Source organism: Olea europaea, chromosome 3, assembly GCF_002742605.1.
Source record: "Olea europaea var. sylvestris chromosome 3, O_europaea_v1, whole genome shotgun sequence".
Taxonomy (NCBI): Eukaryota; Viridiplantae; Streptophyta; class Magnoliopsida; order Lamiales; family Oleaceae; genus Olea; species Olea europaea.
Genome location: NC_036239.1, coordinates 10,636,833 through 10,649,942, shown reverse-complemented (window position 1 = coordinate 10,649,942; position 13,110 = coordinate 10,636,833). Strand labels below are relative to the sequence as shown.

Sequence of the window (13,110 nt, the reverse complement as noted above, 5' to 3'; positions counted from 1 at the left end):
CCCTGATCTGTTGGGGCACATCCTGCGATTTACTTCTCTCACGATGTTTCAGGGACGAGACGATGGGGGCCCTCAAAGTTGGGGTTCAATTTTTATTTTTTTTTAATATTACATTTGCCCTGATTATTTTACTTAAACCTAAGGGTACACGTAATATATACAAGAAAAATTTCGAAAGGTTTCATTCTAAATTATCTCAGTTTCGATAAAAATAAACAGTAATATATTTAGTAATGCAGAAAAGAAAATGCAACGTAGAAATCCATACAAGAAGAACATTTTCCCAAGTGAAATTTTTGATATCATGTAGCAAGTAGTTTGGTGATAATAGGGTTCATAAAAATATGAGACGGTCCAAAAAATACTCAGAGTCAGTTTGATTCTCATTTTTCTAAGAATGAAAATGAAAAATGTAGTCGTTACGAAACTCACACAAGAGATAGAAAGCAAAATATGGTGGTTTGATGTGATGGATAACGGTCATATTTTTCATTTTTGTGGACAAAGAATGAGAATCAAATGGGGCTTCAATCATAATTTTTTCTTTTTCGCCACACAGGAGTTTCGTTTTCTTGGAAGGAAAAAAAAAAAATTAATCAATAAAAATCGAAGGACCAATTAAATAAAGCAGCAAGTTTCACCCCTCCCCTTGTCCAGACGTGGCCCCACAAGTGCCATTAAATAGCCACCCTTAGAGGGAAAGAATTCATCACCTCAATAGTGCTCTCTCTCAACACTTCAATTTTCTTTAAAGAAGAATTGTTACAACCTTGTAATATTACCTCATAGTGTCGACATGGTTTGTCTCAAGGATCCATTGGTTAAAAAAATCTGTGAGTTTTACGAGAAAATTTCTAGGCTAGACAGCCTCGAACCCTCCGAAGATGTCAACACGCTGCTCACAGAGCTCGTTCTCACGTGCATGCCACCGTATCAAATTGATTGCACAAAATTGTGCAAGAAAATTCAAGAAATTAGGTCCGAACTCATTAGACTTTGTGGAGAAGCAGAAGGGCTCCTTGAAAAACACTATTCAACTATCTTAGGATCATTTGATAATCCTATCGAGCATCTCGACATCTTTCCCTATTTCTCGAATTACCTTAAACTAAGCCTACTCGAATTCAACATCCTTAGCCAACACATCAAGGATGTCCCAAGTCGTGTTGCGTTCGTGGGATCAGGTCCCCTACCCCTTACCTCTATCGTATTGGCCTCGAATCACATGACTTCCACCACTTTCCACAACTACGACATCGACTCATCGGCCAATTCCATGGCGTCCCGCCTCATGAAATCCGATCTCGACTTATCCAAACGAATGATATTCCATACTACGGATATCATGAATGTTACAAGTGCTCTCAAGGACTATGACGTCGTTTTCTTGGCAGCCCTTGTTGGTATGAACAAGGATGAAAAGGTTCGAGTACTGGAGCATTTGAACAAACACATGGCTCCGGGGGCGCTTTTGATGCTTAGAAGCGCCCACGGCGCGCGTGCTTTTTTATATCCGGTCGTTGATCCTTGTGATCTCCAAGGATTCGAGGTTCTTTCAGTGTTTCATCCGACAGACGAGGTTATCAATTCTGTGGTCATTGCTCGTAAGTCTCCATTTTCTATGAATTCATCAATCGATCACGGATTTGGGCCATTAATGCTTTGCAGCAAATGTGCTGAGATTCAAGTTTTCAATCCCCTAAGCCAGATGACAATGATTGAGGAATTGGTAGCCGAGGAGCATCATTGTTGAAGAGTCTTCACTCTCTAGATCTCTTTCACTATATTTATATCTGACACAGAACTTAATTTGAATCCTTTCATTGTTTTCCATATATTGTTGCATGCTAATACACTAGCAAAATGAATGCATTTGTGATTTTTTTTTCTTTTGGGTTAATTTCAAGAAGGATTTTTTTCATAAGTATAGGGAAAACTTACAAAATTCATACAGAATTTTGAAATGGAAAAATCCTGTGTTTTATTTTTTTCTCATCTTTGAATGGTGTTTCAATAATTGTCTGTGAAAAATTTATTGTGCAAAAACCCTGTACTTGTAGCATAACTTTTTCAAGAAATACCACTACTCCTGACACTTGTTTCAAAACCCTCTCAAAATACATAGGAGTGCAGTATTATGCAGGTTAAAAGAGGAAGGTGTGGATCAAAACTATTACCTTGGTCGTTTATTTGTTGTGGTCAAAATCTATCAATCGCCAATTGTGGGAATACCGAAGCATCACTGCAATGCTGACAAAAAAAGAGTCATCTCGTATTTTAGTGCTCAAGTCAGTATTTGTATGACAATCATAAAACATTCAATGGCGGATACTTGTTATCCGAATGATCTTGTAGAGGTCTCTATTTATGATTAACGAAAGCCTTTTGATAAAGTCTTTCTTTAATTGAAGTAATACAATTTATTTTTATCATATTTAGCTTTTTATTTATTTATTTTTTTTTTTAAATTAGAGTCTATCTTCTCATATAAATGACATACTAAGCCGTGTATTTTTTCCACACGGTACAAACAAAACGAAGCACAAATTTTTTGTTTAATTTGTTCATTTTTAATTCCATTTGCATAAGCATAGCCTTTTGCAAGTAAGATAAAATCCTAGTTGCCAAAACAACTAGAATTTCATCACCATACGCAAGTGCAATCTACCTTTGACATCATTGTTCAAAACAAGAAATTAAAGGACAAAACGGCATCATTTGCTGTCACATTTATAGCCAACCGTCCAATATCAGATGACATAAGATTTGTATGGTTTAGTATATTTTAATAAACTAAAAGTTAAGCAATATGATCCTTTGTTTCTCATTCTTTCACCATTAAAATGAAAAATATGATCGTTATCTATTACATCAGGCCACTAAATTTGAATTTATATCTCTTATATGGAGTCCATAACAACTATATTTTTCATTCTCATTTTTACAAAAATGGAAAAATGAGCAAAAACTCATTTTCACTTCTTCATTTGTTGTTTAGAGTAAAGATCAGTTTCTTGGTTCTATGAAACAATGTTGAGACAAATTATTCCTTAGTACACTAAAGTTCAAGTATGTAGGTCCATTTTCAATTTGCAACTTACAATGGTTTTAGAATCATTATCAATATTTACGAGGAGACTCTTTGAGATGTATTTACATGATGTCTTGCGTTCTTTGTCAAATTATAACTTATTGGATTTATACAACGGTTATTTTTATTTTGGACTTGGCACAGTTCATTGTGATCTCATTTTTGTCCATACACTACATGGTCACCGTCAACCCATTAGTTAGACAAGTCATTCTCTTAATTTTTAGATCGCGTCGTGAGACGTACGTTGCAATTTCATTGCCACCACATTCCCATTTCATCAAATTATTCTCACTAATCCTTCGGTCACAAGGTGACTCAACCCATTTCACTTCTAGTTCAACGGCACAACAGGACTGTTCATCGACAATCCTCTATTATATCCATATGCATTTATTATACGCCCTCCAAGGCATATCACAGTGGTGCAAAGGATAAGGGTGATGTATACTCAACATTGTTGACAGTCGCAGTGTAAGAGTTTAATTCTTGAAACATGAATTGAGACTCTTTGTGAACACCAGTGTACATGCAGCTCTTGTTGCTTCAGGGACGAAACGATGGAGGACCCTTAAGGTTGAGGTTCAATTTTTTTTTTTTTTTTTTTTTTTATTAACATGCATCTATAATACAATGGGCCTAAGAAAGTATCAATGCGGACTCGAACAAAATATGGACAAGAAATACTAATGTAAAAGGAGGTTTTCGCCTGACAAAAGATAGAATGTGGCAACTTTTCTGTGTTCTGATACAATTTCTTGTCAAATTCAAATTAAGCACAGAATACGCTCATCCACGAGGAACCCTAACTGCACTAAATTAGGTTTTCTATTACGATCATAACAAAGAGACTTAAAAATCTATAATCGACACAAGGTTTTAGTTATCTATGACAACAAAGTGCTGCATTAGAGTCTCCCAGATAAATATTCACAACGTTTTAACGAACATGACAATTACATTAGAAACAAGTCGATAATGGCCGAACAAGCTGTTTTCAATTGTCCACACAGGATTTAATCTTTCATAAGATCAAATCTGGCGCACGGTCAAGTCCTTCAGTTACATTAAAGTTGCACAAACTATGCTATCATTTCAAAGGAAATAGAATGCATACTTTTTCACATATAGTAGTGTATTCAAGTGCCGATGTCTCCAGTCCCGCCTGCATCATCAAAGTACAAGGATTCTGCAATACCACCACTAACACCTTCTACCAGAGCAATTCTCATGTCTTCAGACGGTCTCCAGTGTCGCTTCCTTTGGTTTATGAACCAATTATTGATCTGCTTGTGGTCTAACTGAGTAATCTGTATTAGCCTATTTTTCTCCTCTTCCTGGAGAGTACAGAAAATAACATAAAAACTAGATGAAATTGCGAGACAACAAGAGTTCTCATTCGTGTGATGATATAACCTTGAAGAACTTTAAAGTATCTTCCGTTTGAAGTCCAGCATTAATTGTTCCCATTAGTAAAAGAAAAAAAGTCTCGTCTCAAAAACTGATACTTCGAAACATATTTTTCCACTCTGATTTACATGTAAATCAACGAGATTTCTTAAACAAAGCTGTCATGCGGGATTGAGATCCAAAACCCAACATGAATTTTGATTGACAGTAAAAAAACCGATTTGCTATTTAAGACCTAATTTTAACTTTATATCCTTCTCGGTACATTTTCTTACAACATTTTGTAATATATTTCATAATTTACGTGGACAAGCAACGAGAATTAGCTTATCGACTCCCAAAACAAAACTAAGCATCAGTATTGGCGTGATGCACTGAAAAAGTAACATTATCTACATATCTTGAAAAAGTTACCTGAGTGCTAAATTATTAACTTCACAGCCATCGTTTACGAGAACGAGAAGCTTGTGATGGTTATAATAGCAGTTAATCTATTCCTAGAAACTAATTCTTCTCTTTGCCAGTTGATGAACTCCATGCTCAGTTCTGAAACCTATTATGTTGAGTGCATCATCGACATGGATAATACACAAAGGGCCTGTCTAGTCCACATTATGGGACACTAGTGCACAGCTTTCCAAACATGGCAAAAATGAGATGAATTTAATATTACCGTGGGATATGGCCACCGGTAGTGTGTGTTCCACCAGTCAAGTAATGCAGTTCTTGCAGCCTTCGGCAATTTGCCTTTCTTCCTTTTCTTCAAGAATTCCTGTCTCAAATTGCTAAGATAGCCACTGTACTTGCGCATTAGCATTTCTTTGAGCTCCTGTTCTCCTTGACGGGCATCACTTGATTCTGGACTTTCAAATATTTCAAATTCTCCACAGCTCATTTCCCCATCCGACGCACCACCTGCATCATCTGATAACCAAAGATTGTAAATAGATAAGGATATGCAAAAATCACATTCATTTCAAATTGTATTGCATGAAAACTTCAATTAGAGTGGCGTGTCCATGACTCCAACACATGTCGTGTACCGATGCTCCTCGGACACTCTACCAAGATCATTATTCTTTCTTATCTGAAATATTGTATGTTTGTAACTCAAAGTTGTTATTAAATAACAAATGAATACTTTTATTTAAAATATTTCAACATGAAAAAAAAAATAACAAGTATAAAACTAAATTTATACTATATAAATGAATAATTTTAAAGAATTTAAGCGGCATGTCGTCGACGTCAATACTTTTTTTAAAAATCGCATATCAACGTGCTCGACACGTGTCGTGTGTCAATGCATCATAGATTTCAAATCAAGTGTCTATGCAAGTAAAGAAAAATATAACATTCTAATTAACGTCCCAATAGTAAGTTTATCCTTCTCTAGTTTCAAGCAAATATTGTTTTCCAAATAGTAGGTTCACCAATCTCCACTTTCAAGCAAGTATTGTCTAAAATAACACATGCACAAATATGATAAATGACTCAGATAGACATGCAAAGATGAATAAAGCAAATCCAAGTTCATTGATTCACAAAGAATATTTTCGAATTGGATTTACAAAAGTAGGAGAGAATCCATGGTTTCTTTATTGATGTGCAAAAACAACCAACCATACTTACAAGCTAGAAAAGTGTTCATAAATGACAATCACAAGGACACCTACAAGAATTAAGTAAACATCTTTATTTAATCAAAAGACAACTATTAATAAAATAAAAAACATTTAAACAGTAAAAAAAGGCATCAGCTGAGCCCTCCTTTGCCATGTTCCTCTTCTCCAAATATGATAGAGCCTCCTCCACAACATTAATAAATCCGTAAAGATGTATGTCATGGCAAGTCATTAAGAATTGTGGATTTTTGTACTTATAGTCAATTATGCCTAAACAATCATGATTTACTTGGGGATCGTAATTAAGTTAAAATTTCACTGTGCATCGCACTTATTGCATACAAAATCCCCTATTAACTCGTACTATTTTGATATAAATATAAACACTTGTCCTCTCCAATGGAAAGATCTATGTAATGGAGTTTACTGCAAAACATTCCTCAAGTTTTAAATCAATTCCCATGTTTGTACGGAACCCCTCTTTTTTTCATTCCTCTCTTCAAGCACACCTCATCTTTACCAGCTCATGCAGGAACGCCTATGCAAAATAAAACACCTAAACATATAAACTTGGACAACAAAAATATTCCATTTTTTCATCATGAATAACCTCATATTAATTGAGTATGGATTCATCCCTTAAATGCAAGTGTACAATTCTTACAACATTGGTTACAAGCATGACAATCTCAAAGAACAACTCGAATAGATCAAAACGCAGAAATTTTAAGTTTAGCAAAACCATGTTACATGTAAAGAGAGGTCACGGAATAAACCCTCAATGTACATTCCTCGTTCCTTCTCCTCATCACATAGCTCCATTCTGTAAAATGCTCACATCATGGATGAAACAATATGACAACAATTACCACTCATTACTTCCAATCTATCTTACACTTCTTTTGCGGCATATTCAAATATTAACGCTTAAAGAGGGGTCCTTATTTAGCACATAAACATGCTTGTGTAGCTTCATCACTTTACACTGATGTTTATATTATTGGCAGTCCTGAACTGGATAGTATAACAAACAAATTGTTATCCTTTTTCTTCCTAAATATTGTTTACTGCACAGTCCTCCGTATTAAACATTCCATGTGGGTTTTACAATTTAGGATAGAATAATTCTCTTCTATCATTTTATATTTGCGAAAGACTTCCACTTGTAAACATACTTGAACAACATATTAGTGGATGTTTCCAAGTCAACTCTAGAACATATTTAGTACATGAAGCTTTTGCTAGATTTTTCCTTTACTTGATAACATACTCCCATATATCTTTTATGCATAAATCCAGTAACTATAGAATTTGTTAATCACCATAAAGGTCTTAGTAATATGATTGAACATTCAAGTTCCGTCTAGGTAATCTTCTTGCTGCAAATTTTAGGAGAAAATAGATTGAGTTGAGGGATTCAAATGCATATGATTATTTCAGGCACATTTTTAACATGGGGGTGTTGGAACATTGGTCTGTCAAGATGGCTCAGCTTAGAGTAGCCAATTCAAGGCTCATTATTTTGTATATATGTTATCGTATATTTGCTAATACTGAAAGCAAAATTCAAAAGAAATTCTCATGAGATTAGATGCTCACCATGGAGTTTAGTCCTATGAAAACAAGGTTAAAAATCGAATTCTATCGACCAGGATAGCTGCACATTTTGTTGGTTTCAAAACACACAGATATATGACATGTTATAGTTTAAGAGAGGCATGTTTATTTGTCATGACAAGTTTATTTTATGATATTGAGGATACTTTTGATATTGGATCTGTTTGCATTTGTATATTGTCATGCTTATGATTGAGCACAAATCAAATATTCACATAACTACCTAAAGCTTAACAAGGCACAATTATGTATTCTTAAAAGTTACGAATCCTTCAAAGCACATGCATGCTTATGTTACGTGTATAACAAAGAAGCTGCATAAAAAAATTGTTTCACTTAATTTTAAGACATTATGGACAAGTTCTTTATGTTCACAAAAATATATTGCTTTGTTTCTTAATCAAATATTCCCCCAACATCGCATTTTGAGAAACTTGTATGGATATGAATACATAATGCAACATTGATATATTTACATATAGCAATATGGCACGTTATATATGCATCTTAAACACGAACTGGAGGAGATTTGCTACGTTTTTTACCATAAGTGCACATATTTGTGCTAAATGATGTATTTTGAAAAATAAATAAAATGACATTATTGGCATTGAATTACAATTATCTATGATATCACTTTGAAGTAATGAATAATATATTGATTAAGAATTAGCAAAAACATCTTAAGAAGTGCAGGACTAGCTAGAGCATTATCAACACTTAATACTCCCAACAATCACCACAAAATTTCAACAATATCAAAACTTAGTACAAACAAAAGTTTAAAGCCCCAAAAATGTTTAATTGTCGTTCAATTATTATACTTGCATTTAATAATCGAAAATACAAACAAAGTCATGTAAAAAACAACAAACGAAAGGGACGAGCAAGTGACCAAAGAAGGTTGCATCCTACACAACATTGGACACAACCCCATTAGACGTATCCGTATTGCATAACACTGCACACAACCCGTTAGTTTTGAATGTAGAGTTGAAATTAAAGTTCGAGTTTGATGAAACAGTAGAAGTAAGTTTTTCTAATAATCTTTAGCTACCTATAAGTTGCAATTTTTTAATTTTGGGAAAAAAAATCTTTCTACGTTTATTCAATTTTCAATTCAAAATGAGGTCACGGGCACACCCAAATTGTCCAATAATCATAAAAGAACATCTTGCATTGTCCCTTGGATATTTACAAACACTCATATTATGCACCCTAATATCCGATCAAACGTTGCTATATTTCAACAGGTCATTGTGAATATCAATGGCTTTAAATACGATACTGTAGAGATAAGAAACATACTCTGACAGACTAATAATCCCACCTTCTCAAAAATTTCAATTACCAAGGATTTAAAAGCTAAAGCTAAGAGGGCTGAATCTTGGAACTTGTTGATAATTATAGACAAAATTTCTTGTTAGGTCTCCACAACCATTGAAAAGATCAAGAATCTGAACAATCCTTGTCAGGGCTCTCACATGACATCAGTACTTATTAAAACGAAGAACTGAACAGGAATAAGAACAATGCTACGTGTACATAATCGTTTACACACTGCCGTGTAAGACCGTGTATACCCCTTTGAGGTGTATACATAGCATTATTCATAGAATAAAACAAATTTTTTATTTCATTTTTACGTAATAGTGTCAAGAGCAAGTGCATATCAAGAAGCATGTAAAACAATAAGATGGGTTCAATAATAAACAATATGATGGGTTCAATAATAACGGGAATAAAAAAAGAAAAAACTAAATTCTTGTGCATTTTGTATTGGCAATCATCTTGTTATAAAGAAGCTGGAAAAAACTTTACCTAGAAACTGATATGGCAAACATGGATAGTTTTAAACCTCTTTAATAGTTAATGAGTAGATAAAAATTGGCAAATTCCTAAATCCGTCTACGATAAGAATTTGCACCAGTATCAACTTTCAAACACTTAACATGCTAGAAAACTATGAAATGTCATATGAAGAGTTAAAACATGGAAACTCTAAAATGCAGTTGTAATCAATAGAATTAGACTTCACCTGGAGAATTATAGTTAACAGAAGTCAAGGAAGAATTCGTAGTTGAAGATAAGGTTTCTTTGCAGAGATCACGAAGCTGAGATTCAATGTTGCTCAAGAAATTTGTGGCTTCATCAAATGGCTTTGATATTTCCTCCGTGTATTTGTGTAAAACCTCACAATAGGATTCCTCCAAAATCATACACAAAAAAGGGTTAAACTCAGTATAATATGAAGAACAACCTAAACCTCATTTCTGATATATCAGAAGTCCACTAAATGAATCTTTTTTCACCTTCCTGTTCAACTCAATTCAATGTAAACTAGATATAATACACGTTATGAAGATTTTACCATAAATTTATCAAGTTCAGGATCAGTTCCAATTTGAGAGGAGGCATAAATAGGGTTGGTTTCTGTGCTGATCTCTTCAAGAAGTGAAACCGTTTCTGGTGGTGCTCCCACCTACTAACAGTGAAAAAACTATGTCAAAAAACATTCTTACGCTACCGGCACACGGAGACAAATAGAAAACATTTATGTGGGCCTTTATGAAGAACAGTGAAGAAAAGCGTGTATGTTTGAAAATTATTCACAAACAGTTATATTAAACAGTGTTACCTTTCGACACTTGATGTAGGCAGATACTAAATTAGGATAAAGAGGATGATTAGCAATCTGGGCCTTGATTATATCTGAAATTTCTGATCCAGTGATCTCATGGTGAGCATGAGCTTGTTGTATTAAACCCAGATGATAACTGTGATGATCACTAAACCCTTCAATACTATTATCAATAGGAAATGAAATCGAGGAATTAAGTCTGTATAATTCATCCATGACTAATGTTAATCGAGATATACAGATATTTAAGGGAATCCAACTATATATTTGATTAATACACCAAAGACAGTGACCACGAACACGATAGAAACAGTGATTTTTTAATACAAAAACCCACAGCAGTGCGTGTTTTTAGATAAACCCCCATGCTGAAAGATCAAGAATCAAGAATCAAGAACTCAGAACAGCGGAATCCAACTGAAAGTTGTATGTTGGGTTGTTAAGAAAAACAGGGCTCAACAGCCCAAGTAGGGCAAAAATCATAAAAAGTTGTAGCTAGTAAAAGAGAAAAGGAGAGAGAGAGAGAGAATTTTTCCACCGGAGTAAAAAGTTGAAAAAGACCATACGTGGGTTTCTGTAGTAAACACGAGTGGGGAAAGACGTAGAAAACACACACATACACACACAAAGATTGGGCTCCCAATTTTATTTTATTTTTCTGAAAAATAAATTTGTAATATTAATTTTTTGGAGCACGTAGAACAACCATTATAAAGAAAGAATTAGGAGAAAATTATATTTTGAATTGTAATTTTTGAAAAATGTTTGGTTAAAAAGTTAAAAAAAAAATATTTAAACTTTTGTACAGAATATTTTATTGTGTAAATGTGTGGTTAAAAAAATCGTGAAATAAATAATTTTGTTTTACAACTTGTTTGGGAGGGATTTTTATCTCAAAAAATTGATTTTTTGACTGTTATTTCACTATTTCAGCCGTAATTTTTGACTTCTTCTCTCATAGGTGAACCCCACTTTTCTTCCAACGATCAAAAAATCGATTCTCAAAATCCTTCCCAAACAGGGCCTTAATAAAAGTAAAATAGGAACTTTATTTATATAATTCAAAATAAGCCCCCGTTTGGTCACATTAAGCCCCTGGCTCCCTTTAAAATTCTTCAATTTAATTTGATTTTATCTCTTTCTTACTTCAACCACACATTTTTTAATAAAATAATATTACACTCAATTTGAAAACTTTTTAACCACACAATCTTTAAAAAAAAAAAAACTATTTTCATTATAAATTCAAATAATGAGGGTCAAACGGGGACTAAATTACGGTCCATTTGGTACACATTAATGTAAAAATGAAAATGAAAAATATAGTCGCTACGGACCCTACATAAAAGATAGAAAGTCAAATATAGTGATTTGATATGATAGATAACGGTCATATTTTTCATTTTAATAGGCAAATGATGGGAAACAAACAGGAGCTACATTTCATTATATTCCATTTTTCTCTCTCTTAGTTTCAAATCATACAATTTTCCATAAAATAATATTATATGTAAATTGAAAACTTTTTTTTTTCTTGTTTCAACCATCTATTTTTCTAAAAAAAAATAAAAATAAATTATTCTATCCATTAAAATTTGAAATAATGGGGCCAAACGGGGAAAATTCCATTATGTTGTCATTCCATTTTGTACAACCTTATTTTGTTCAATACTAGAATTTTTTTTTTATACTTGCTCTTAAATACCTTGGCCATCACTCAATTCAAGCAAACCAATAAATCAATTCCATTATCAAATCATAAGCTTGTACATTGTTATGTGTTTTAGGAGCACTTTTGGTAGGTGTATTGAATTAGTTAGGATTGTTTAACAAAATTTTTGATAAAAATTATAACAGATTTTGATAAAAGTTTGCGAAATAATGTTTAAAAAATCGATAAAAATTGTATCTCTCATAAAGTATATAGTTAAAATTGGAGTTTGACCAATTGAAAAGTTGATAAATTTTAACAAAATTTTATCAAAAGAACACTTGATGAAAAAAGTTAAAACTACGTAAAATTGCACCGTCTAATTCTATTCAATATCGTGCATCGCACATGTCATGGCTAGACTTTTCGTGCACTCATCGTGTGTATTCCACACTCCATTGCACGACTTCCTCATCCAATGCTTGATAGTGACTAAAGAGAGTAAGTATTTTAAGAGTTTCCTTGGTAGGCCCCCAAGACAAATGAAAGTATGAAATTTCTCATGCACTTTCATTGTCGTGGCTTTAGTAATAATTAATTTCCACAAGTCAAGGTCTACTTAATAAATGAGGTATCAATTCATCTATATTAGTGATCACTTGTTTGAATTTTATTGCGATAAATTTCCATGACAAGGGAGGGATAAGACTAGGAGCGCTAAGATGTGCAAGTTTAAGTTGAATTTTCTAAGTTTAAAGTGACATAATTATTTATTTATTTATTTATTTATTTTATGACAGGGGAACTCGCAGCCGCTACCCTTTGGATGCATACTGGATAAACTCTGTGACTGACGCAATAGCCTACAAACCACGCCAGCCAGATAAACCTAAGGATGTCAAACGGGCCGAGCGGCTCGTCGACTTGGCCGCTCGGCTCGTCAAAATCTAGCTCCTGGGCCGCTCGGGCTCGTCAAATAATGAACCCGAGTCCAAGCCAAGCAGGGGCTCAATCCCACGAGCCAAGCCTGCTTGGCTTGTCGAGCCCACGAGCGGCTCGTGAGCACATGGCCCAC

The 13,110-nt window shown here is 33.9% G+C and overlaps 2 protein-coding genes across 2 annotated transcripts; one reads left to right on the top strand and one right to left on the bottom strand.

Moving 5' to 3' along the window:
- The first annotated feature begins 692 nt into the window (after positions 1-692).
- Positions 693-1,889, top strand: LOC111385856 (nicotianamine synthase-like). The gene has a single exon (XM_023010287.1). It carries the CDS (start codon positions 797-799, stop codon positions 1,751-1,753), a length of 957 nt encoding a protein of 318 aa, XP_022866055.1. The 5' UTR covers positions 693-796; the 3' UTR covers positions 1,754-1,889.
- A 2,054-nt stretch (positions 1,890-3,943) lies between these two features.
- LOC111385847 (homeobox protein knotted-1-like 1) lies at positions 3,944-10,945 on the bottom strand. Its single transcript, XM_023010279.1, has 5 exons — positions 10,382-10,945; positions 10,115-10,225; positions 9,782-9,950; positions 5,175-5,425; positions 3,944-4,428 (listed from the first exon to the last, which is right to left on the bottom strand). Exons 1-5 carry the CDS (start codon positions 10,598-10,600, stop codon positions 4,231-4,233), a joined length of 948 nt encoding a protein of 315 aa, XP_022866047.1. The 5' UTR covers positions 10,601-10,945; the 3' UTR covers positions 3,944-4,230.
- Positions 10,946-13,110: the final 2,165 nt, after the last annotated feature.